Genomic DNA, 27,215 nt, shown 5'->3' on the forward strand with positions numbered 1-27,215 from the left:
TGTTATTTGCCACTGTGCTTCCTATCAATCGCTGTTTAATTGTGCTATTGCTTATGTCTTCACTTGTACTTGTTTCAGAACCTTAATGTGTGACCTGCATACGTTTCTAGAGCCTGTTGTCATGTTTGGAATTCGGCTTTGTTTTTGTATTTTTAATTATTATAAATTGTATTTATATAGAGCTTAATATCCCTGACGAGGCGTTGAAGCGCGTTTCGGCACATAGTGCACTACTTCTCTTTAAAAAAAATCCCCAGAGGCATACATGTTAAATACTACGTATTTTTGTCATGACGTGATCTGTTGTCGTGATTGCATCAAGCTGTCGTGAAATGCATTGTGAGAAACGTTTACAAAAAAAGAGAAGACCTAGTGTGGGCAGAGTTTTGCAGCCTGAGCAAGGGAAGAAAACTGACCTTGATGGTGCAGATTTCAAATCATCATTAAAGGTCAGAATTAAAAGCTAACTCCTACTAAATACGTGAGGCAAAAGGCTGTGTTGGTAAAATACAGGGACAGTGATTAATACTGTGGTCTTCTGTAGTCGGTAAATTACTTGCAAACGAAAAGTTGCAACAAGAGGCAGAGACAAATAACTGAATACAGAGAGGAACATATATAGAATGAGGTATCCCAAATGGATTTACACAAAAACTCAAGAAGGAAGCAATTTCTTTATTTTAGTTTTTTTTTAATAACACCACAAGGGATCACACGGCTAAATCCGAGCGCTTAATAACAACTGTACGTTAGGTTAATGAATCCACTCTGAGTAAAGGTATTCTAGCCTATATGTAGTTTGTACTCTATTTTGACACCGGAGATTTGATATACTGTTCTAATTGCTTGCCTTGCACCATGGAGACTGGACTTCTAATCACGATCATGGAACTTGACTGAAAAATGTGTGATTCTATGCAAAAGGACATTGAATTCTGTGCTTAAATTGTAAATGTGTTTGTGCAATGTATAAATGTGGTTGATGCTTGGATTAATTTAGTTTGTTGCCTGTAGTGTTTCATTTACATGCTCCAATCACATCACATTATCTCCCCCACAAGTACACACAAAATTTTCTTTGCGTAGTGTCTCATCTTTGGGATGCTCCTGTTGCAGCATAAAAGGTCTGAAGGGTTCTGCTGCTGCTTGATACTATGTTTGCAATATGTCATACACCAACGTTTCTTTGTGCCTGTAGATAACAGAGTGTTTTACATGGATCAGATTAGGGGGTCATAGTCCAGGGTGGGGCACAGTTACTATAAAACTGGATTAATAGGTAAAATAAGTTAGAGAGTTCAAACTATAGGCTGCAAGGCCAATTAGGGTAGATCAATACGTCTTGGCCATAGAGCCTTGTAATACCAGTCAAAAGTTGAATGCTTGTTTGTATAGCTTGCTTTTTAGGACTCTTCTGGAGTTGATTTGGCTCTTCTTTCAGAGACCGAATGAGTGTTCCTGAACTCGGATCATTTCCTTCCTGGGACCTTGCCCCTGAGGAGTAGTCTGTTGTAACACTGTTAGATGATTACCTGGATATTATCTTTTCACGGAGTTTCTTGGGTAGTTGTTGGATGTAAGGTCCACACTCGTAGGTTGAATAACATATACTTTATTACATAAGTAAATTGCCTGTATGCTCTTAATGTAGGATCCTAAATTTGCAATCTAAAGCTAATTTCTTAAGTTTAGCAGCATATTCATCTGCAGTTTTGTTCTTTCCCTGCTTCCTCTGAAAAGAACTTGTTCATGGTTCTACCCATGCAGACTTTAGGTGCATAATAATGATCCAAATCTAAAATGGTAGCATTAAAAACATTCACGTCTCCCACCACAACTCTTTTAGTAATTTGAAAATAAATCTTAAGCCTAATGGTATGCAAGGAATGTAACAATATTCTCTTCCTCTGTTCTGCTAACAAAGTATTCATCTTCTCAATTGCTGCTATATAATTTAAAAAGTATTCTTTCCACTCCACCCATTCTAACTGAGGTTCACTTCCTGATGGCCAAAAGGCTGCGGGTGGACTGATTGTAAAATTTAGACTGTGGGGTTTGAAGCAGTAGTAGCTGGTGTGCTCATTTTGTATAAAGGAATTGTTCAGTGTCCACACTACACCTAGAATTAGGACTAGTCCACTGACAATGCTTCACCAATGACAAATAAACACCAGCTCTCATAAGACTGTGTTCCACATGTATATTTCTTTCCCTCAAAACTGGTATAAGCTACAAAACCAGTGATGAGCAGGTAATACGCTCTAACATGCACATTTGAAACTTCAAAGCTGAACACTCCAACAACAGAAATTTGTCTAGAAGCTGCTCAACAACTGTCACTCACCTTTAATCCCTTATTCTTTTTTTTCCTCCTCTTGTCACTGCTGTATGACTGGTTATGCCAACGCTTCCACTTAAAAGCGGAAACACTTCAAAATCACTTCAATCGGAAACACTTCATTAAAGATGGCAGCACACTGTACTCTCAATTACGCAAACCATGTTGCATGCGTATGAGTAGTGAGTCATCAACTCGATACCTTCAAGATGGCTTTGCGACGTCCCAACGTCGATGCTCGCACACCACTACCATGCACAGTCGCACTCAAATATATATAGAGATGCGAACTTTATGCGCATGAGCGGTTTGAGCAGTCACCTACTCACTGTCCAGACTTCAGCCCCAAATCACTCACAACAACGAGCTGGCAAACACGAAGGTGAGCTTGGTAATACTCATCTGACCGCAAAAGAAATCTCAAATGTCAAACTTCTTTGTCATGTTTCGTTGCATGAAGTCCCAGCTAGTAGTTGAAAGCACCTCATGCTGTCACGACGTCATGGGTTCCTCTTCAGGCAAGCTCGTTACAACTTGTAATGTCCACACTCCTAGGTTGAACAACATATACTTTTTTGCACACGTAAATTGCCTGAAGAGCATACATCGGTTGCCCACAGCGTCTCTCACCACCTCTAATCCTTTCCTTTCTCCAAATCCCCACTCACCACGAAGAACCTTCATGACATCAAGTTCCACAGCTAGAACCTTATGTCACACAATAAGCCCATAACAGTAGTGTATAGTGGGGATAAATCTTCTGGCGATAGTCCTAGGCCATTGCTCACACAGACATTGTTCATGGGGCAAAATACATTGAAATCAGTTATGCAGCACTTCCTTATTTGTTGTTGCCGATGGGTTTCCCACAGAGGCAACACAGAGCTCAGTCATGTTTTGCCTACTATTGCACCCTTTACAGAGTCCATCTGTATGGAGATCAGGCATAGTTGTGCACCAATAGGAGCAGTCCAGCCTGATCTGCCATGTCAGGTCCTCCGTAGGCAGGAATACAATTAACCTCTGACCGGTTTCCAACATCTGTGCCTTCTTAATTATGTGAAGCTTAATGGCTCAAGGAGCAGCGGGCCCACCTCAAGGCATACTTTTTTCAAAGAGTGTTGGATGAATTATACTCTGCTACTAATAATGGCGAGGTTACATTCTGCTCCATTGTCTAGTTGCCTCTATACCATTCTAGATCGAGACCAGCCATATTTAATCAGTTGTGATCCTGCCAAGGCCAAAGCAGGTCTCGGATTGTTTTCTGTTCAGAAGGGAACCGGCCTGGCATTTCTAGCCAGATCGTTCCTACTGGAATAGGATCCTGTGTGAGTTGCATGAAGGTAGTTCTTGTCTGGACTGGCACAATGTACAAATAATTGATTGACTGCAATAGGGCCCAGAGTAATTAGCAGTGGCTGACATTAATTAATGAATTGGACTCATTACCTTTTGTGTTCCTCACTAAAATGTAACATCAGTGCACTACTCAGGAGTGTGATGAGGAGGGGGTTGGATTTTGTGGGAAAAATGAGACACAAGAAGTAAAATTAAGAATATCAGTTTTCCATCACTGCATTACTTCATTACTAAAAATGCTTCCAAACTGTTATCTTTGCTCACGACATCAATGAAGATTTGCATAAAAATATTTTCTTGCAACACACTGAAAGACAGTATTTCATAATGTAGTCAATACAGGTAATGTGTCAAAGCCTACTAATTATTTGTAGTATATTCTTAACATGCACACATGCAAATGTTAAATTGATTGAAACATAGGGCCTGATTGCAATCTCGGCGGATGGGTTACTCCGTCACAACGGTGACGGATATCCCATCTGGCGAAAAATAAATACAATAGGATACAATAGGATTTCTACTTCGTCGGACGGGATATCCATCACCTTTGTGATGGAGTAATCCGTCTGCCGAGATCTGGTTCAGGCCCTTAGTCTTGAAATACACAAATCCAAAACAGTCTAATAATTTCTTGAAAGAGTGTTCAGATACTTAAAGCAGACTTTAATATAGAAAAGGATGTGATTGATTCGATGGTAGGTCACATGAATAGTATGGATCTCTTATCAACTGGAAGTACCAAGCTTAGTTTTTCTAAATTCTTTTACATTATTGTTTAAGATTTGTAAATATTTTTTTTTGTTCAGTTAGTATTTTGATTCATTCATTAGTTGAAACCGAATTATTTTTCAGTGCTCAGAGCCATCTACAGATGTCTACAGCCATCAAAAATTCAACATACTTCAGTACTCTACCACCTCTTCCCATTGAATGCTGTGAACTGGATGGAGACTTTAACTCACTGCCTATAATATTTGAAGACCGGTATTTAGATTCTGTTACGGAAGGTAAGTGTGTGCACATTCTAGTTTTTGAAGGATTTAAGATTAGAGACCTGATATCTGTGATTGTGTTTTATACATTGTAAAATTGGTGCAGGAGCCCTTCACTGGGCTGAGCAGCATGCAGGAGCATAAACAAGACAGGCTTTCTTAGCTTGGAGATTAACAAGGTCATAAACTTGGAGGAAAAATAACGTTCAGTTGAGAGATAAATAGATAGAGATATATAGATACAGATCTTGCAGTGTCAAATGTCATTGTGTACATAAAGTTTGTCATGGGTGAAGGAGACTTACAGTGAAAATATGTGGATGTAAAGCGACATGTTTCGGTTTGGGGAGCTTAACATTTTTTTTGTAGCATGTTCTGTTTTGCGCCCTTTATATATTGTTGGGGGGAAACCTGCTAATGCTTCTCCTGTTTTTTAACCATAGAATTTCAAGAGTACGGTTGTTCATGCACTGAGTCCTTGTGAGTCAACACAGAGTTTAAGTTTCTGAATAAGGTATTTACGTATGGGGCCTTTCAAAACTATGATGACAAGAGCATTTGATGGATGAGAGGGCAGGAGTGTTGCAGTCAGGTTTGTTTGATTCAGTCAGCAAACAAGCAGCAAAGTGTAATACAGCTTTTGTAGAGGCAATATGAGTTTTTGGAAGGCAAGTTGAAAGCATGCTATCATATTCCAGATAAGCATTTACTAGAGCTTTTACTGCCATATTGATGTCTTTTTCAGATAAGTCTTTGAGGTGTTTGGGTTTCTGTAAGTTGAATCTGTCTGACGTGGCCATTGCCTAGATGTGGTCTTTCAGGTGTTGGGGGGAACCTGAGATAAAGAAAAAGACAAAGACTCCTCTTGGCAAGGAAAAAGCAGGTTTTCTGTCGCGGCAGGGAGAGTAGCTATCTCCACACAGGTAAACAGCTGTTCTCAAGTGGCTGCTCACAGGCAGCCCATTAAATAGTCACACATACAATATCTCTTACAAAAGGTCAAATAATAGGTTACTCAATAAACATATTTGTTACAAAACGTCCTATCACCTGTCTTTAAACTACTGACCTTTTCCTCTACACATTCTTTATTGTAATTCTAACAATGCTTAACAAACAAGTTATTTGCTTCTTTCCCATGTGTGTGTGTGTATTGCTCTGCTCGCAAGACTTCTTATCAGATTCTGTGTACCCTTGTCTAACTCAAAATCCTGCTCCTATTCTTCAATCATGTTTTCAATTTGTTGAGAACACAGAGTACATGCTTGTTGTGCTGTGCCCACAAATTCCTGTAGGCTTGCAAACACAGACTTTCCTTTAATAAGACTTTGCTGATCGTGCACTCTTTTTCTTAGTAAACTCTTCACATGTCTTGCATCAGTTTGTTCCTACATTACTCTTTCACTACTTATAACTCTGTGACATGCTCTACTGATGTCTGCAGTGACGTAACTTCTTCACATTTAGTTTTCTCTCTAACACAGGTTGAGGTTTTCATCTAGAATGAAACCAAGGGATTTGGCCCAGGTGGCCCTTTTAAAGGTAATCCTTTATTTCCGGTTGATGTAATCCTGTGATGCCACACATTTTTTAACATTCAGGTGAGAGTAGTAATTCTGCTTAGAGGCCATTCGATTTCAGATATCTCTGCACCATCCACTTTTCATTGCTTTCCCAGTCTACATTTAGTGTGTGAATGCGTTTCGGGAATTAATTTTAAGATACATTAGCACATCTACAGACACACCTTAGGGGATAAGAAGAGAGGACTCACATTCACCAGAATTGAGATATCGGTGATCACTGAGAAGGTGGCCCATTTAGTACTGTGATCAGGTCTGATACCAGTTTCGTGATTACAAGATTGTTGTTCTGTACAAGACATTTTAATTGTGTTTTCACACATCTCTCTGTGGTTTTAGCTAACAGGAGTAGAACAGTGATAGAGTGATTGTTTTTATTAGGGGTAAAATTTAGGTGTGCAAAATGGTAATTGTATGAAATTGGGGTGTTAACCCTGCTCAAGCAACAGCCACAATCCATGTCAGGGTGAACCACAAAACCCTAGTTAACCCTCTGGTAGCTTGGCAGAAAAGCAGTCAGGCTTAACTTAAAGGCAATGTGTGAAGTATTTATGCAGCACACAAACAAAAATGTGGGAATAAAAATTTTAAAAGAAACAACAATTTAGAAAAAAGAGTCAATTTTAATAAATTATTTGACACCAAAAAAACAAAACTCCAATCAGTAGACACGCAGTTATGAATCTTTGAAGTTAAACTAGTGCCTAAAAGTGCAAAGCGCCAATCGCACTAATCTAGTTGCACGAGACCGGGTCAAAGTAAAAAAATATGGCCAACTGCGATGTAGCATGGATCAGATACAAGAAGTGGATTGGGCACGGTTGGTGTTAGACTTCGCTTTTGTCAGTGGGTTCACCTCTAGACTTTTTGCTTTTTAGCCTCCTATTTTTGACCCTGTTTTTGTTGGTTTTGGGACTCTGGGCCCTTTACCACTGCTATTCAGTGCTAAATATGCTCTCCATGTAAATTGTGTTATGGATTGATCTTTCCATGATTGGCTATTTGATTTACTGCTATGTCCCTTGTACAGTGCACTGTGTGCCCAGGGCCTGTAAATCAAATGCTTCTAGTGGGCCTGCAGCACTGTTTGTGCCACCCACAGAAGTAGCCATGCAAGTGTATCTCAGACCTGCCACTGCAGTGTCTGCGCACCGTTGTGACTCCCATGTCAACCTGACAAGTGCACACACTTGCCACGCCCTAAGTTTCCCTTTTCCTTCATGTAAGGCACTCCTCAGGTAGGCCCAGGTTACCACCATTGGGAGGGTGCAGTGTATGTGAAAGGTAGGACATGTACTGGTGTGTGGGACATGTCCTAATAGTGAAATTACCATCATGGGGCTTCTTCCAGGCATACACAATTTGTTTGGGGATGCGTGGGCTTTCTAATTCTGGAGCTGCTCGTTTTATGTTAACGTTGATTCGAAATCAAATTAGAGCAATAATATGTTGGATGTCTGTCGCCGGAAGGTGCGAGGGTCCCGCTTTTGAGGAGTTGCTGCCTGCATTGTGTCCGGTCTGCAGTTCACCGCCAGAAGGGAGGTCCAGGTGGACTTCACTACCCAGCCTGCCCCTCTTCGCCGTATCATCACCCAGCGCCCGGAGGCGCTTTAGATCGCGCCGTGGGCTCCCGCAGCGCGTGACGCGCGCGGTGTGCCCAGGCAAAGCCCGGGCCAAGGACGTGGCAGGGCAGGGCTACCTCCCCCCGAGCCCCTGGGTACCAGGCTCATTCATTTCTTCTGCCCCAGCAGCTGTGGCAAAGGATTCATAAGGTACTTTTATATTAGTAGCGAACATTGGATTGTTCTTCCCTTTTAACCCGTTTTTCTGCTCAACTGGGCGTGTGGCTAAAGTTCCTCAATGCAATAGCGTGAATTATTAAAGTACTACCAACAGCTGTACTGGTTACATTTGACAGCTTTTAATGTGATGAGATTATTTGAGACAAATGTTTTTTTGTTTAATATTGTAAGTTTGTGTTGATACAAACGAGTGTAACCTTTGGTGCATTAGAATGGGGAAAAGAAAAGCTGTGGATAGTGGGGAGAGTGGTCACTTAAAGAAAGGCAAAAGAGCTAAAAAACCAAATAAAACACTGAATAAACCTCATGCTGTTATGGATCGCATTGCCAACCTTGTTTGGAGAATGCGAGGAAATCCTTCTCGTCCACCCAGGTTCATGTAGTCCCCCTGCTGTGGCCTGTGAATCCTCCCAAACTCTAATCACAAGCAAAAAACAACCTGTTTCAGTTATCCTGGATATGTTTAAATAGCAGCTTTCAAAGAGTCAACGACCCTCCAACTCGGCCCATAGTTTACATGAAGATAGTACCAACTCTTCCCTGCTTAGCCCCTGTCTTGCGCCAACTTGTGCAGATGAGCTTACCATTTCCTGTTCGAATCGCTTTTTGCCTTTACTACAAATTCCCCAGGAAGAGACTGCTCAGTCAGTATCTCTGGGGATAGAAGATGTAAATTGTTCTTGCTCAGCCCAGTGTGGAAACCAGATAAACGATCTAAAAGATCAGACTAGGCATCTTGTGATGAAAGTCAAAGAACTTAAGGGAATGCTGGCCAGCCTTAATCTAGCATTAAAAACAAGCATCAATAAAGAGTATTCAGCTACCCAAGATCTGCCCCATACTCAAGCCATTAGTGTATCAAATGTCAATAAAGGAAACCTTAATCGTCCAATTGATAATAATGTAGCTAACGTACAAATGGAAAGAGTTTCCAAACAACCCCCTAGCGATTTAAAATCTATGTGGAAATGTGCTGTCACAAATGAAGTAGCAAGTAGATCAGGTAAATTGCATAATATACCAAATAGAAGGGAAACTCAACCCGCGTATGTTCATTCAGGTCTGACTAGGTCAAGCCTACCCACAAGAGCAAGTCCTATTGAGAATTCTCGCCCTGGGCCTATAAAGCCACATATTTTTCTAGCCAACGTTCCTAAGGTCCAGCCCAGTCTAATCAGAGAGGACGAACAGTCCCTGATTAACAAGAGTATTCAGTGGCTACGACATGTTCGTAAGTGCAGATCACTAATTAGGGAGGATATATCCTCTGCTATAAGATATTGTTCAAAGGTTTGAGACACCGATTATGTGTGCCTTACTCTCGTCTCGCCATTGCTGATAGAGAACTTGTTGATTTTTGAGCTAAGAACTTCACATCTTATCCATACAAATATTAGATTGAAATTGAACCCTCCAGATTTTGCTAATCATTTACCATTCAATACCCTTGAAAGAATGCTAAACGGGGATTGATCCCTACAAAATATTGACTGACCATTAATTGGTACGAATTTACAGGGAGGATCCCTGATTGCCAGCACTAGGAACGGTATTGTAAGCTCTTGTACGGGCCGTCCCTCTGGTACTGGTTCAACAGGGGTGGGTTGTGAAGATGATTTGCCATTGACTTATTTGAGAACACTGAGAGTAGACCATTCTAAATTGGGAAATCTATACCCTAAAGTAAAGCACTCTCCAGTCTTAACCTTTCCTGCAATAAGTGTACCATCTGTGGCTAGCCCAGGCAATAATTTGGAGAACCGCGATCCATCCCTACTGAGATTTGCATCGTGGAATATAGCAGGGTTGACCAGTAAGATTAAATCATCCGACTGGACAGACTTTATTGACACACTAGATATTGTAGCGTTTCAGGAGACTTGGGCAATGGCGCCGGTCTTCCACCATGGCTACCTTTCTTTCCACAAAGCTGCAGTGGGCGGACATAAGGGAAGGCCCTCTGGAGGTCTAATAATTTGGGTAAGGCAGTCCGCCGCTTTAAAGATAACAGAACTTGAGACTGACAATATGGATATTTTGGCGCTGCTCATTTGTACTAAAAATCCGCCCAAAACACTTAGTTAACGTCTATGCTCAGGGTTTGGTAGGTGGCAGGTCCTCAAAGACTATTACAGATCTTAATCATTTTTTAGTCAGCAAAGGTGAAGGGTACAATATAATTATTGCTGGTGACTTTAATACTACTTTTGAGCCATTGGACCACGAGGATAGCCAACTAAGCGCAGATGAAGACGCTCAATGGGATATCCCCCAACTGGAAATTTCACCAATCAAAAAATGAACCGAGGCAGCCCTCCAGTTGAAAGCCCTTAGTTTAGAAAGGGGTGTGCGAGCAGTAAATGGTCGTACTCCATCAGACCGCTCAGGATCCCACACTTACAATAACGGCCTGAGAAGTAGCCGTATAGATTATATTTTTATCAACGTAGAGTATTATTCTTCAGTAGTAGATATGAAGATTAGTACTAGGGTCATAACCCATTACTGCTAGACGTAAAAGGCTTAGTCCAAGTTGGACCCTTGTCTCCAATAGAGATAACTGAGACTGCTAATGTTGTAATTAGTAACGATATGAGGAGGGTTAAGTGGTCTCGGGTAATTGAAAATGAAAGTTCCATCGCAAGTATGAATGCTGAGGTGAAAAAGACATTAGATCTCCTTGAACAATATTCAAATCAGGACGAAATTAATCAAAATATTATACATTTACATGAGTCCTTGTTTGAAAATATCAGGAGTTTTTTTACTAAACCTTCTGAAACCCCAAAGAGAACGTACTTAAAGAATGACCATTGGTATGATAAGGCATGCAGGATAGCATACAAACAGCTGCACTGGGCTATAAAATCAAAAGATATAAATTTGATAAGATTAACCCGTAAGCAGTATAAATCTACACAACAATCTGCAAAACGGGCCTGGGATGAACAAAGAAGGAAGGATCTTCTGATATCAAGCAAAAGGAAAAACCCTCAATCATTCTGGCAGCTTGTTAAATGGGGACGAGGAGGCCAAGGAAATGCCCTGTCAAACCACATTGCCCCAGATCAAGTATCCCCATTCTTAGCCCCAAGTGTAGAGACCCTGGTAAACTTTTCTCTAAGGGAAGTCGAAATAGCTGTGACCTTGGCTCCTATAGGTAGGGCACCAGGTCCTGACTGTGTCCCAGTGGATTTATTCTTGTCTGATAAAGAAACTTGGTTTAGGTACATATTGTTTCTTGTAAATGCAATTGCTAACGGAACATCTATACCTGACTCCTAGCGTGGGGCGGAAATCCTCCCCATTTACAAGAAGGGGGATCGTTCGAGCCCCAACAATTATAGGCCTATCAGCCTGATTGATTCTACGCAAAAGATCATGGCCAGATTGGTTCTGAATAGAATATAATCATGGATTGCGGAGAAAAACATACTATCCCCCTTCCAAGCTGGTTTTAGGGCTTACGTGAGCACGATAGACCAAGTCTTTTATTTTGTATTAATCTACTGGCGTGTTGTACTGCTGGCGGGTGGAACAATCTACGCTACTTTCGTAGATCTCAAAGCGGCTTTTGATACTGTACCAAGGAGTAAGCTTTGGTCTGTATTGAGAGACCTAGGAATTCCATCTGAGCTATTGCAGCTGGTGATTAAATTGCATGAATCAAACTATGCGCAGGTCCGATGGGGTGGCCAAGGGAATACTACAAACAAATTTCCAATCTCTAAAGGGGTACGACAAGGATGTGTGCTGGCCCCAACCCTGTTTTCGTTATTTATCAATGGTGTGGTTAGTTATTTTTTTTGATCACCCTACTGACGCTCCCTCTGTTGCGGGCATCAAAGTACCAATACTCATGTTCGCGGACGATACTCTGATTTTATCTAAGACCCAAGCTGGGCTGCAGAAAGCCCTGGAACGGTTTGAGGCTTTTTGTTCCGAACATGAACTATTGGTAAATGTGGATAAGACTAAATTTATGGTGCTTCACAACCACAAAGTTATTAAGTCAAGGGTTGTCATGAATAACGAGTCTTTAGAACAAACAGACTTATTCACTTACCTTGGAGTAACTATTAATCGTAAGATGTATTGGAAGCCCCAAATAGAAATAATGGCGCTTAAACATTCACAAATAGCAGGGTTGATTTTGAAAGAACACAGGCTATCTCAAACTAAGCCTGTTGGCCCCGCACTTAAGATCTACCACAATAAAGTTATGGCGTCTATTTTATATGGGACAGAACTATGGGGGTTCGAAAATTTGTTCCCATTAGCTCAGGCTCAAAAATGTTTTTTGAGAGGTCTGGTTGGTCTCCCCCAGAGCACCCCTCTTGTTCCTCTATATTTTGACATGGGGTGTCATCAGCTAACAGAGGCCGCAAGGTTCAAACCATTGGCTTACTGGAGAAGGCTCTGGTCTACTCCGGAACTAGCCCATTATGCCTCAGCCCTTATGGACATAAGAGGAAACGATATGTCCCATAAGATCAGTTGGTTACAGCAGGTTAAAAGATCCCTGGTGGATATGGGCATGAGGCATCTATGGGATGATCCAGCTCACAATATATTTCCTTCTAAAAAAAAATTCAAGGATGCGTACTGGTCTATGATCAGATCCGGTATTTTGAATCATTCCGGGTCTAAATCGTTGACCAGTGCCTTCTTGGATCATAAGCTGGATCCTCTTTATGAAGAAGTCTGGGACACTATAGTTAAGCCACTGGATAGAAAATGCTATTTCCAGTTTAGGGTTGGATCATTGCCTACCATAGTCTTTACTAAATCATTGCACCCGTCTCAAGATAGTAAATGTTTATTTTGTCAAAGTATGGATGAAACGATCTCCCATATACTTTTTGTGTGCCCAGCATACTGTTCTCCTCAGAGAAAATGGCTCAAACCAGTTTGTTTGAACCTTGGTACTAGGTCAAGTGTGGTTGCGTTAAGAAAATTAAAGTCCAGTACCCAAGAGGCAATTGTAATAGCCATAGCGAAGTTTCTGGGATGGGCTTGGAGAATAAGGCAACAGTTAAAAAAAAAAAAAAAAAACAGACTGCGACAGTGATTTCTAATGCTCTGTCTTCTGCTTAGTTTTTATTTTGGTACTGTTAAATATGTTTTATATATATAGTTATAAATGTTTTATATCTGTATATCTGCACAGGGGCTTGCTGGTACTGTCCATTACAAGAAATGTTTCTTTTTAGTCTGTGCTTTTTAAATATTTTTAATAGGGGTTTATATTGGACAGCTATTTAGTGGATACTCGCTGTTTTATTTAATATGTTTTTTTAATATGTACTATTATATTTATGTAAAAGTCCCCAATGAAAAATTGATTTTATCTATGTGATGTTGTAAATATTTGTGTCTTTTATGATCAATTTGGTCGAAATAAAGACTAATAAGAAGAAGAAGAAGAAATACAGTGTATTTCGTTTTTCACTATGGAAAGGCTATCTGCCCCATGGGATATACTTTGTAACATCTTACAGGTATACCTTCCTATTGGCACAAGATGGAGAAATGGAGTTTGGGCTCTCTGAACTCAGAATGTATTAACACATCTTTTAGTAAAGATGGTTTTTGAATTATGGGTTTAAAAATGCCACTTTTAGAAAGTTGGCATTTTCTTGCTTAAACCACCCTGTGTGCCTCCGCTGGGTTTTGTATTGGCTGTCTGGTTTTGGAGTAACAGGGGCTGGGGATGTGCATTCGCTGTAGACAGCCACTGTGGGGTTGAGGTGTGTCCTGCCTTTCGTGGAGTCAGGGCTGGGTCAGAGAGGACAGAATTGGTTTGGACTAAGCTCAGAGACTCTCTGCCACAAGAGAACAAAGGGAAATGTGATATAAATATTGGGGTCCAGACCCCAGTACTTTAGAACTCTTTTGCACTCAGAAACCTACCAAGAAGAGCTGGGGAAGCTGTGAGGAGGAACTACCACTTTGTTGTGTGCTTTGCTGTGTTGGCCTGCAGTGGCTGCTTCTGTCTTGGGCAGAGAAAGGAATGGACTGTATTTTCTGCAACTTCTTTGTTTGAGTTTCTCCGAGGGCTTGAGATCGAGCTTGCCCCTGTTCAAGAAGTGTCAGGAACAGCAAAGACTTCAAGTTCATCTGCTACCAGCACTGGGAACTGTGTGTTTTGTGCTGCAACGGACGAAAAAGCAACCCAACAATAAAGAGGTTAAAAAGACTCTTCACACCTTTTATGATTGTAATACTGTGTAAAGTGGCATTGTGGCTACTGGAAGGAGTCACCCTTTCCTCTGGCAGTCAAGAAGTAAACTTGAAAGACTGTCACTGCTTCTAGTCTGTTTAGATTTCTATTTGAAGAACATATCAAATGTATTCTTCCCTTGGAAAGGTAGGTCCTTAGCTTTAGAAATCCATTCCCCTCCTCTAAGGAGGAGAATAACAAAGTGGAGTACATTCTGACAGATCATGTTTTTCGTGGTTTAATTTTTAGGTTTCACCCCAATGCTGCCACTATATGGCAGCACTGAAGTGATGCTTATTGGGGTAACCACAGAAAAGGACTGGCTGAGGGCAGCAATACCTCTATTGTGTCCATGCCCCCTGAACACCTGATGCGTTTCCCTGCCGAGGCAAGGGATAGGACCACCAACTTGTCAGGGTTCACCTCAATGGTAGCTTTGGCACAGAGCAGACAAGTTTAACTTAGGAAAATGTTTAAAGTATTTAGAAGTAACAAAACATTGTCAAAACGCAACACAATAAAAATCCAACTACAATGTAGAAAAACAGAGAAAAAAATCATTAGTATAATGTCACCAAAACAACAAATATCCAGTGAGGGGAACAGAGATATTTTTAAACATTAAAGGCAAAAAGCACCAACAAAATCTAAAACGCTAATCCATAGTCACTGTTCACGGTCGATTGGGACCTAGATACGGTTTCAGGCCAACCTCAATTGAGCGTGGTTCAGATACCCCAAGCAGGTTTGTCCTGTATAAATATTTTTCCTTCTGACTTAAGGGCCTGATTTAGATCTTGGTGAAAGGGTTACTCTGTTTATATTTCAGCGGAAGGGATATCCGTCAATGTTGTGACAGAGTAACCCGTCCACCAAGATCTAAATAAGGCCCTTAGTTTCTAACATTGAAGTCGTATTCTTCCAGCAAGGGCCCTGGACACGGTCCCACTGAAGACTTTGGTTTTTGGGAGGAAAAGCTTGGAGCAGGAGAATTAGAATTTCACAACCGCCAAAGTCTTTGTATCCGGCGGCTACTTTTCGCCCTTTTGCCCAGTCATGATTTCGGTCTTCAGACTTGGGGCCTGATTTAGATGTTGGTGGATGGGTTACTCCGTCACAACAGTGACAAATATCCCTTCCACCGAAATATAACTTCCATTATGTCCCATGAGATTTATACTAAGGCCGACGGCATATCTATCACCTTTGTGACAGAGAAACCCGTCCACCAAGTCTTTTTTCATGGAGCTCAAATCCTTAGTGGGGCAAGTCTGAGACTCTAGCTCTTTAGGGTCAGTCTACAGCTTGAATCCACACATTTGGGAATTGGAGCATCGTGTGCTAGCAGCAGAAAGCTATTTTCTGGGTCATCATTGCAGGTCCACCAGAGTATACTGAGGAAATGCGAAACTCCAGTTGTAACCACTGGGATGATTGCCTGTTGTTGATTATCCCACGCAAACACAAGGAGATGGCCACTGGATTCAAGCTAGCCTGGCTGATGGTGGCTATTATACCAAAACCGGTTCCAGGAGGCTGGTTTCCCGTACAGCGAAGACCTGGCTTGGCAATTCGGGCTGGACTGTTCCCATGAGTAACAGGGTCGAGACAGATTTGCATATGACTGTGTCTGAACTTGGGTGGCAAAGTGAGCTAAAGAACGATGATGGATTCAACCCAGATCTGTGACTGGGGGTGATTGTCTGAAAAGTTTCAGCGCTCTGTCCACCATCTCCCTATGTTTGCTTTGTTCGCCCTAAGTTGGCAGGGTATGCCCAGACGTGGGTCCCTCGCTCACTTTGCCACTGGATTCAAGCTACCCTGGCTGATGAGAGGTGTTACCCCAAAACCGGTCCCAGGATGCTTGTTTCCTGTCCAGGGAAGACATGGCTTGGCAGTTTGGGCTGGACTGTTCCCATGAGGAACAGAGTCAAGACTGATTTGCATATAGCTGGGTCTGAACTGGGGTGGCAAAGTGATCTTAAAGAACGATGATGGATTCAAACCAGATCTGTGACTGGGGCTGAGTGTCTGAAAAGTTTCAGTGCTCCGTCCCCATCTCATTGTGTTTGCTTTGTTTGCCCTAAGTTGGCAGGGTATGCCCAGACGTGGGTCTCTTGCTCACTTTGCCACTGGATTCAAACTAGGCTGGCTGATGAGGGGTGTTACCTTGAAACCGGTCCCAGGATGCTGGTTTCCGGTCCAGGGAAGACCTGGCTTGGCAGTCTGGGCTGGACTGTTCCCATGAGGAACACGGTCAAGGCTGATTTGCATATTGCTGTGTCTGAACTTGGGTGGCAAAGTGAGTTAAAGAATGATGATGGATTCAACCCAGATCTGTGACTGGGAATGAGTGTCTGACAGCTCTCTGTCAATCCTTTCCCTGTGTTTGCTTTATTGATTAACCCACTATCAAAAAGCCAAGGCCTTTTTTCCATTTTAGCTCTAGAAATTTTGAACCATGTATGTATTCACTAAATCTCGCTACTCCACCACACAGTGGTACCATCAGTGAGTCCCCTCTTCTGCCCGGCTTACTGAGATACTCCCATTCCCCTCTTAGGATTTCTGATCAAGAGCTGCAGAGCCTGGGAGAGAAGAGGCAGGCCAGCGATGGAACAGCAAGAGGAGACGTTCACAGACAAATGTTTCTGAACTGTGTGCATGCAGGCACATGTGTATGTGTGCCTGCCTGTGTCTGTGCATTTGTACATTTATGTCTGCATGTGCCTGTATGTCTGTGTGTGTGTGTGTGTATGCATGTGTGTGTTTGTATATATATATGTGATTATGTATTTGTGCACAAGTGCTTGCCTGTGAGTTTGTATGCATGTGCATGAATGTCTGTTTGATGGTTTGCCCATTGCGCTGCCTGTGAAATGCAGAACCTGGCAAAAATGTTGATAATGTCTGCTGATATACATGACCTGGCACGATGGTGGTATTTCCTTGTAACATGCTGGCAATTTGTTGTAGTATGCCTGCCTTAGCACAGTGGTGGTTATCTGAGGCAATATGCGTGTCCAGACACAATTGTGGTAATCCCTGATAACATGCTACCCCTGTCACAATGGTGGCAATTGATGATAACATGCTGACATTAGTGCAGTGGTGGTAATCCCCTGAAACATGCTCACTGTGGCATGGTTGTGGAAATTCCTGGTAAAATGCACGACCAGATACAACGGTGATAATCCCTGACAATATGCTGGCCCAGTCAATATGGTGGTAGTATCTAGTAATATGCGGGGCCTAGCTGGTAATTCCTGACAATATTCTGGCCCTGGCACAATAATGGGAATTCCTTTTTATTTTTAAAGACAGGACCTGGGACAATAGTGGTAATCATAGGCTATACGTTAGCCCTTATTAAATGGTTGCAGTTCCTGGCAACATGTTTTACCTGGCACAGTTGTGGTGATTCCTAGTAACGTTCTGTTCTTGGCACAGTAGTGGTAATCCCTGGCACATTGAAGGCAGCCTTGATATGATGGTGCTAAGGCACAAATGTAAATCATTCGAGTACATTAATGTTCAGGGCCAATCAAATAAAGAGAGCAACCAGTGCAAGTGAAAATACGTCTTTCGTATGTTAGTGTACATGCATAGCCAACCGCTCCAAAAATACAAGACAAATGCCATTGCCAGATTTTGGGGGATTTGGATTGGACAAGGGAAACAAATTGCATTCATAAACGCTTGTTTTCAATGGTACCTGCTTCTACATTGGATATATTTTTTCTCTGAGGTAGAATGTTTTCAAAAGGATATCTTTATTTTTCCTTCAAGCCCCTGGTTGTTATATCTCCTCTGAGACGATTAAGTTTCCCTAAAAAATTTGAAGTTGCTATAATATGAAATTGGCAAATACAGAAATCCATTTTCTGTGTCAATCTAAGGATCAGCCTGTTGTGTGTGACCAGTGTGAGGATAGGCATGCATACGCTGGAATTTAGGTGTCGCAAGTAAGTTGGGAGGCCCTAAACCTTGATCCCTGAGCCTGACATAGCCATCGGGTGAAATTTCCCTCTTTGTAGCCAATTTGTATAGAAGATAAGGTGTGAAGAAGGTCCTTAGCACCTTAATGAGACGTCAACCTGTTTTGGTTCCAGCTTGAAGCCAGGACTTGCTTTAGCATTAAGAGTGAGCTCAAAGTTAAGTGGGTGTTCAATGTTGATAAAGCCCCCTTGAGCTAACAAAGCAAAGCTCCAGGAAAAAGAGCCCCTAATCACAGTGCATAGCATGATCCTAAAAGCTTGCGTTGTTTTTTTGTTTCACTATCTTTTGTTCTAGTACCAGTACCAGCAAATCTTATGTGAGGAGACACAGTGGTATGGTATTGTGGTTGTAAGGACTCTGGCCATGTAAAAACATGCTGCTTCATGGCTCTCTCAGCCAGTTTCTTTTTTGGACATAATGAGAAGACGCCAGCAGAGTTTTAAATATTCTGCGTGATAGCTGTTGCCTGGGTCAGATCATGCTATGCTTTACGATTCCCTCTTCAGTCAAGACATGCATTCCTTACTCCGAAAATAAGTATTGAGTTATTCGGTCTAATTCATTCAATATATGTATTCCTTGCTAGAGCAATACACCCAGTGGCATCTTTCGTGTCTCAGATTCTGTAACTCCTCTTTAAATATGCTTATTTTGACGAGTTTATCCTAGCACCACAAACTACTTTAAAAAACACATAGTAGTTGTATTCTAATAATTTGCTAAAAACTTCTCATTGTGTATCTGGTATGCTTTTTATTTAAATGTGAATTGGCTTTTTGATCCCTACTTGTCCTTGACTAATGTATCCATTGTGTTTCTTTTGTTAAGATGTGGACGTTCCCTGGTTTGGAGCACAGAATTTGCAGCGATCAGATTCCAGTAGGTCGGAAAAATTCGAGACTGAAGAAAACCCTTCGACTGGATTTTCTAACCTGGAGACAAAAATGAGATCTGGAGGTGTGGCCAATGTTTGGTCTTCGGAGTCTGACAAACAACATTCATGGCCTCTGAAGGGGAAAAACGATGAGGCAAACAGATCCAAAGCTAAAGCTAAACTTCTGAGAACTATGAAAGCAGAGAACTCAAAAAAACTAGTGAAACAGAACTCCAAAGACAGTGTTGTTTTGGTAGGTTATAAATGTTTGAAAAGTGCAACAACATTAGAAGATAATTCCCAACCTTTTGAAGGCTGGCCTTCAGTCAATGAGAAGGGAGGGCTGGATCCCTCTCCAGCAGAATTTACTGGGGTTGCTAGTTCCTGTCCTGTGCAAAAAAGCCAGAATGAGCACAAAGTCTGTCCCCCCAGTGCAGTCAAAACTGATAAACAGCCTGTGACAAAAGACAGCAATCAGCTAAGTCCGTTTGGTGCCTGGAATGCTAGCAGGATAAACTCGGTTTCAGATGCATCCAGTACTAGTGCAGGTTACACATCCCAGGCAGGTCCTGGATTTTTTCATATAAGTAGCATGCTGCCACCCAGAGGCCAACCCGAAGACTGTCCTAGCCAACAAACTACGTCTCCATCTGGTGTAAGAACGATCGAGGTCAGGCCAAGTAACAAAAACCCTTACAGTGGAGAGAAAGTGACTGTCATCTTTGGTTCAAAGGTAGGTCAGCCGCAAGATCTTGTCTTCAGAGAAGATTTCACGGTGTCTGACGTTCAACCTGCAAGAAATGACAATATCAAAATTGAACATGATTCTTCTGTATTTGATAAGGAGGCTGAGCCTGAATTAAATTTGAAATTATCAGGGTCTGGGGATGGGGTTCCTCGATTAAAAAACAACCATTCTTCCTTTTCGAAGGAGTTTCACATTGTAGTTACTGGCGACACAATAAAGATTCCCGATGGCAGCATCACCTGTGCCTCCTCCAGGTTCTCCGACTCAGGTGTGGAAAGCGAACCTAGCTCTTTTGCACTGCACCCCAATCCGGATGCAGCTTCTGACACTCTACTGGAGCAGGGTTCCCACATCAATGACAGAACCGTTCCTCAGCTTTTGCTGAGACCAGACTGTAGTGTAAGAACTGCAAGAGAAAGCCATTGTACCGAGAGCACCAGTGCATTAAGTGAAATACAGTCCTCCTTGACATCCATAAATTCCCTTCCTTCAGATGATGATGAGCTGTCCCCTGATGAAAATTCGAACATTTCCATTGTGCCTGAATGCCAGCTTAGTGACAGCAAGACTGTGGTAGACTTGGGAACTGCTCACTTGCCAAAATTTGATGAAAAAAAATCTCTACTTTTGCAACCTCAGAGTGTAGTTTTTTCTGGCCATGCAGAGAACACCTTACCAGTTCATCCCACTCTCTCCAGCATCAGAGGTCTTTTTCAATTTGCTTCTTCTGATGAAGATACAACAAATGAGGTGAAAAGTATACCCACCCCAATGACAAAAATTGGCATTGTTAGTAGAGAGTCTCAAAACACTGACAGATATCTAAAGGCTTCAGAGGACTCAGTCATCTTCAATTCAGAAGTTATCCATCTTGGGGAACCTTGCATAATCTCTGGCTCTGTTTCTAGCAATGCAGAAGTCTGTGTGGAAGAGAGTAGTGGTGAGGCAAGTCATGAAGCAGTTGAAGACAAATTAGTCATTACTGAAGGACCGTATGAAGTTGAAACTGACTCTCACATTGCTCTTCCTAACCTTTCACCCGCCAGTAGCACAGACGTGGTTAAGCAAGGGTTAATTGAAAACTATTTTGGCTCTAGAAGCAACACATATGTTTCAGGCCTAAGCCCACCTGACAATAAAAAGTTTATTAATCCAGAAAAGGACATTTATAGTAAGCAAGTAAATTCACCAATCTCTAAAGAAGACACTGCAGATGAGGATGAGGAAGAACAAGATCAAGAAATGATTGAAAATGGCTTTTATGAGGAAACTGACCATGCTTTAAATGGAACAGCGGATGCTGACTATGAGCTGAGACATTCTCTTACAGTGGACAAAGTTCTGAGGTCTGAGCTGATAAGTAGCGAGCATTTGAAGGATGGACTTAATATACCTGGTGTCTGCGCTCCAGGTTGTTTGTCTTTTTCATCCGCACATAGGGAGTCTCCTTGTAGCACTGCCTCTTCTTCCAGGAGCAAACTAAACACCATTACAAAACAACCAAGCAGCACAACCCTCAGTTCTACTTCATCCATGTCCTGGTACGAAAGTTCTCCCAAAATGCAAATGCTGGCGTAAGTAATTATGAATTGAAGAAATTATTTCAAATATTGGTATTTTTGATTAAGTTTTTTCTTACTATTTGTAAACCTTGTCATTGATATTGTACATAATGCGAAGGCCCAGCTGTGAATCTGTGAGTGACTTTAGATATATAACCTATGGATCATCAGCAGGTGTTATATATAGTATCTAGGAAATCAGTTTACATGGACTCGGAAAGGAATATTGATTTGGAAAATGGAAGCGGTTTTGGGGGATTATCTGCTGTTTATATAGACGAATAGTCTGCCAACAGTTTCCACTTTGGTATGCACTGCCTTCCAAAGATCATGCTGCTTATAAAGGAACACACTTTCTATTTGTTATCTACCATTGTTTATGTTAATTCAGGCTCTTTCATACGAATGTAAATGTCCTATAAATATTTTCAATATGCTTTTTGTCACCTTTAAATAGTATTACAAAGGATAGGGAACATTGTATTCAAGAAAATCTGCGACAGGTTCTTCTTGCATGCTACAAGAAGGATTCAGCATTCCAACGCGGCCTAGCAATGTTACTTCTAGAACAGGCAGCCTTTTATGTAATGGTTACTGTTCCCAAACTAATTTATGTATTACAAAATACCCGCTTTTAAATATCCGAACCTTTTATTTTAAGGTTGGGTGCTATTTTCTTGTCTCTGATATGGGAGGGTGCCTCCCCCAGAATTTCCCTGAGTTAGAACTTACCATGGAAGTATTCACCGCTTATTGTTTGTAGGTACTACTGGGTTGCACAACTTTAATTGATCAATGAATGGGATTTTTTTTTTTTTTACCACAGAAACGAGGTAGGGAATTACCATGGGCTTGGTGAAAAGGGTTTGCCTAGCAAGTTGGATGAGACTTGGGAACAGCTCACTCAACAAAATTTGATGACAAAAAATATCTACTTTTGCAACCTCAGAGTGTAGTTTTTTCTGGCCATGCAGAGGACACCTTACCAGTTCATCCCACTCTCTCCAGCATCAGAGGTCTTTTTAAATGTGCTTCTTCTGATGAAGATACAACAAATGAGGTGAAAAATATACCCACCCCAATGACAAAAATTGGCATTGTTAGTAGAGAGTCTCAAAACACTGACAGATATCTAAAGGCTTCAGAGGACTCAGTCATTTTCAACTCAGAAGTTATCCATCTTGGGGAACTTTGCATACTCTCTGGCTCTGTTTCTAGCAATGCAGAAGCCTGTGTGGAAGAGAGTAGTGGTGAGGCAAGTCATGAAGCAGTTAAAGACAAATTAGTCATTGCTGAAGGACCGTATGAAGTTGAAACAGAACGAAGTAGGGAATCTCCAGAGGCTTGGTGAAAAGGGTTTGCCTACCAAGTTGGATGAGAGTCATGTGTGAAACCAACCAGGCTGTATGAAGAGGGTAATGAAATCACTTGGATCAGAGGGAATCCTGACTAGGAAAAATCCATTGCGTGCTTAGAAGCTCTAACTGGACCTCTTCCATATGAATGGGGCCCAGGTTTGGGATATTAATGTAATATCTTGTCTGGGAGATGTATGGGGTGCAAACAATGAGAAATCCTATAGCCTATGATGGAGCAGATCTGAACTTTGATGCGCAGTGGCGTCTTTTGGTTTACACAGTTTAGACGTGCCATAAGATAATAACTGAATTTTGTAAGTGACGTACAGGACTGCTCACCAGTTGACAATTACACTGCGTAAGAAGACTGTATCAGTGAAATAAAAACCCTCAACAGTTATTCTCTGCACAGCCTGATCCTACTACAAAACAGGTAGGTGAGTGATTGAATCCCCATGGACGACCTAGTCTGGGACGAAGTGTAGTGTACTCTAGGGATGTGCCGATTTGCTCAGGTTTCAGATTCATGCAGTATGAAAAATAGCATAGAGTTTATTACACCTGTGCACAGATTTTTGAGTTTGTAAAATAAATAATGATCTTTGTTTGAAGGACACAACCAACAATGGATATATTTCTCCCTACTCTTTAGCTTCTCCCTAAGTTGCATGAAACTGGAAAATGTTCATAAAATGCTTAAATAGAATCAAAGAACGTGTGATACCTGTGCATACTAGAATAATGTGTCTCAGAATTTGGGTGACCAGGGCCTATCTAGGTAAACATCTGGGGGAGGTGGGGTTAGTGGTGGCTTCAAGGGACATTTTTTATTTATTTGTTGATTGATAAAGCGCACAGCTACCCAATAGGGTCTCCCGGCGCTGGTCAGGCAGAGGCAGAGCCACACAAGCGCTAGGCAACAGGCCGTAATAAGAGTCAAGCGAGGTCGCTAAAAAGAAAAGTCTTTGAGTGCTTGCGGAGAGCTAACGGAGAGTGACAGTTCCTAAGATCGAATGGGAGAGCATTCCAAAGCTTAGGGCCTAGGTAGGAAAAAGAATGGCTCCTCATATGGACAAGACTGAACCTGGGAACTGAAAACAGTAAGAGACTGGAGGATCTCAACTGTCGTTACCAGTCTTTGAATATAAGAGGGAGCAAGGCCACATTTGACCCGATACATGTAACATAGGGCCTTAAACTCGATACGCTTATCGACTTTGAGCCAATGAAGTTGATAGAGCACAGGTGACACGGTAGGGCATCTAGGCAGATGGAAAAGATGATGTGCAGCTACATTCTGAATAACCTGCAACCATTGGACTGAGGCTTTATTTGCCTTCAGATACAGTACATTACCGTAGTCCAGCCTGGATATTATCAGAGCTTGCAAAACCATTCTCTGTGCTGCCGGTGGAATTAGCCACAGGATTTTTTAGTCCATTTAGGAACAGCAAAGCAGGACGCCGTGACCCTGGACACCTGAGGTTTGAGGGAACGATTTTTATGAATAATAAAACCCAGGTTTTTGACTTTGGAGACAGAAGCAGGCATAGGGCCCAGAGTGTCAGGCCAACGTTTAATTCCCCAAAGCTCTGGGTTATTACCCAAAATGAGCACCTCTGTTTTAGTGCAGTTTAGCTTCAGGGCATTGGTCATCCACGAGAAGACATTAGTCAAGCTGAAGCAGGTAGGGCTCTTGAAGCTGAGCTGTAGAGAGTGAAAAGATAATCTGTGTATCGTCAGCATACGAAGAGATGGCCAATCCAGACTTCTCACCAATGTCAACCAGGGGGCGAACATAACAGTTAAAAAGAAAAGGGCTCAAAATTGATCCCTGAGGCACTCTAGAGGTTAAAGCTAGAGTATTTGATCTAATGTCCTTCGAAAAGACCTGGAAGGTGTGGTCTTTTAAAAAGGAGATCAACAACCTCAAAGCCAAACCCTCGGTGCCAGAGGCTTCAAGACGGTCTGTCAGAATAGAATGTGACACCATGTTGAAAGCCGCACTCAAATCTAGCAGAATGAGGGCGGCAGTACCTCTGGGGTTGAGTTGTTGACTGAGATATTCAGTGACCCTGAGAAGGGCAGATTCGGTACTATGGCCTTGTCTAAAACCAGACTGTTAAGAGTGCAGCAAATTACGAGTTGTGATAAAAGAGGAAAGTTGAACATTAATATGCCTTTCCAAAATTTTAGAAAAGAGACATAGGGCGAAAATTTGACCAACAGAGAGGATCAAGAGCTTCCTTTTTTAATAGGGAAAGGACGAGTGCACGTCTCCAACTCTGAAGTACTGAACCTGTACTTAAGGAAGTATTGAGAAAGTTAAGCATCACAGTAAGGGCAGCCTCGTCCAAAAGACTAAGTTTAGGGGGAGGGAGGGGATCAAGAGGTGAACCTGACTTAATAGATCTCAACAACAGCTGCAGGGTAGGCAAATCCAAAGGGAGCCATGACCTGATCTGTGTGGATTCCATAGACTCATGAACCTGGGGTGAAAATTCAAGGTGCCCCTCCATTTGGTTTAAAGGAAACGTTAGATTCCCTCGTTGGGACGTTGACATTGTGAGACTGTGGCATAGTAATGATATACCATGCTTCAATTTATAATGCTATAATATGGATTGGTGTATGGCAGCAGAAAGGGTGGCGTGTGTATATATGAACAAATGATTTCCTATAAAGTTTGACAAAGTTTGGGGCTCTTGAATAAAGCATTTTGGTCTAAAATGAATAATTGCGATATGTGACAGTATTGGTCTGCCATGCCGCACATTGTAAAAACAATTACATGCTCGAGCAATCTGACTAAGATAACATGTATAATCTTGATGCTATATCACATGGTGAATCATGGAAAATTAACATACGAGCTCTACCTTACATCTTAGTGTTCAACCAACAGTTGGTCATTGATGTGATACTTAAATTCTACAAGAAAACCAAAGACACTCTGTCTTTACACTGTTGATAGATGTAGTACTTTTAGGATGGTTTAGATGTTGGGTATAAGTTGATTTAATTGTGACGTACCCAATTAGATTTTTATTGTATAATTTTATTTTGAAAATATGTCCCTTCAAGCCATGAAGAAGTCATGAGGCAGTATTACTGCCGCTAAGATGAAACACCCTTTGGCAAATGAACCCAGATATCTTCCATGAGATGATTTTGAACTTTATATGTGCAGTATAATGAACTCTAATTCTTCTTTGAGTTAATTGTGCTACAACTACTCAAATTTCCTCTATACTGGTGTGCAGAATTTTCTAACCTTACACCAGATGGCAGATGGGTACCCTCAAGTGGTGTCTGAGAAGGCAGTGGCTGCAACTTCACAGGAGCCTCTCAGTTCAGGTGCAGATCTTCCAGTGGGTACATCGAGATCTGCACTGATGGATGACGCCCTCTAACCTCTTAAGAGGTAACCCTTTCAGCCCTCTAAAGTTCAGCCTATCATGATGAAAGATGCCTTGTGGCTGGTGGTCTGAGGTGCTCATCTGGGCTTCAGGGCATCACATTTCCTCTGGTCTGTAGATAAATGTGCTGAATTAGTAGGTGGTCATTCTTGCTTTGAAGGCAGTCTTCTCTTCCATCTCAGGAATCAATGTTCAGATTAAAAAGGGCAGAACCGCACCATCTATTATATCAACTAAGGAGGTGGGGTGGGGGTTTTAGGCTGTATGCTAGGAGGCAATTCACCTATGGAATCGTTGCAGCAGGGAAGCTACCAGTGTGAGTCACACAAAAGGCTTCCTCAATGTGAGGATGGATCCTCTTATTTGCCTCATGCGGAAGGATCACAAGTGGGAACAACACCCAAAGGTGATAAAGGCAGTCTCCTCATGATCAGCGTTTCCATTCTTGGACATAAACCATAGGAATCCTTAGTGCTGTGCCAATAATAGGCTTCCCGCTGGTATGTTCCCTAGGATGCTCTCTGGCTCAGCTGGTGTCGGACCTCATGTACATGCTTCCACCGACCCGCTTATATCCAGTATACTGTGGAAAGTGTGGGAGGATCAGATGCAGCTAATTCTGATGGCTCCAGACTGGTTGAGGAGGATTTGGTATGCCTATCTATTGGCTCCCAGCATTCAGCCACCTCTTTCTCTCTAGCACAGAGAGGACCTGCTCTCTCAGAAAGATAGTCATTCCCTCCACTGTAATCACCAGACACTGCAGCTGCATCCGTTGCGATTGAACTGTGGCAACTAAAATCCTTTTGCCTTCCTGGTGAGATTGCATGTCATCCTGGCAGCCCAGAAACCTGCCACCAAATCTACCTACACAAGCCAGTGGAAAATATTTGTGCAGTGGTGTGGGTCAGGAGACATCAATACTTTTAAATCTCTCCTGTCTGACATCTTG

The 27,215-nt window shown here is 41.9% G+C and overlaps 1 protein-coding gene across 3 annotated transcripts in view; it reads left to right on the top strand.

Annotated features, from left to right (window-relative positions):
- Positions 1–27,215, top strand: part of FAM135A (family with sequence similarity 135 member A) — a 907,387-nt gene that overhangs the window by 532,142 nt on the left and 348,030 nt on the right. For all 3 annotated transcript variants that reach the window (XM_085610912.1, XM_085610915.1, XM_085610914.1), the window contains 2 exons: positions 4,556–4,710; positions 19,131–21,498. In XM_085610912.1, the coding sequence (XP_085467038.1) occupies positions 4,556–4,710; positions 19,131–21,498 (2,523 nt within the window). The remainder of the gene's footprint in view (positions 1–4,555; positions 4,711–19,130; positions 21,499–27,215) is intronic.

The sequence above is a fragment of the Triturus cristatus genome, chromosome 6, assembly GCF_964204655.1.
Source record: "Triturus cristatus chromosome 6, aTriCri1.1, whole genome shotgun sequence".
Classification (NCBI taxonomy): Eukaryota; Metazoa; Chordata; class Amphibia; order Caudata; family Salamandridae; genus Triturus; species Triturus cristatus.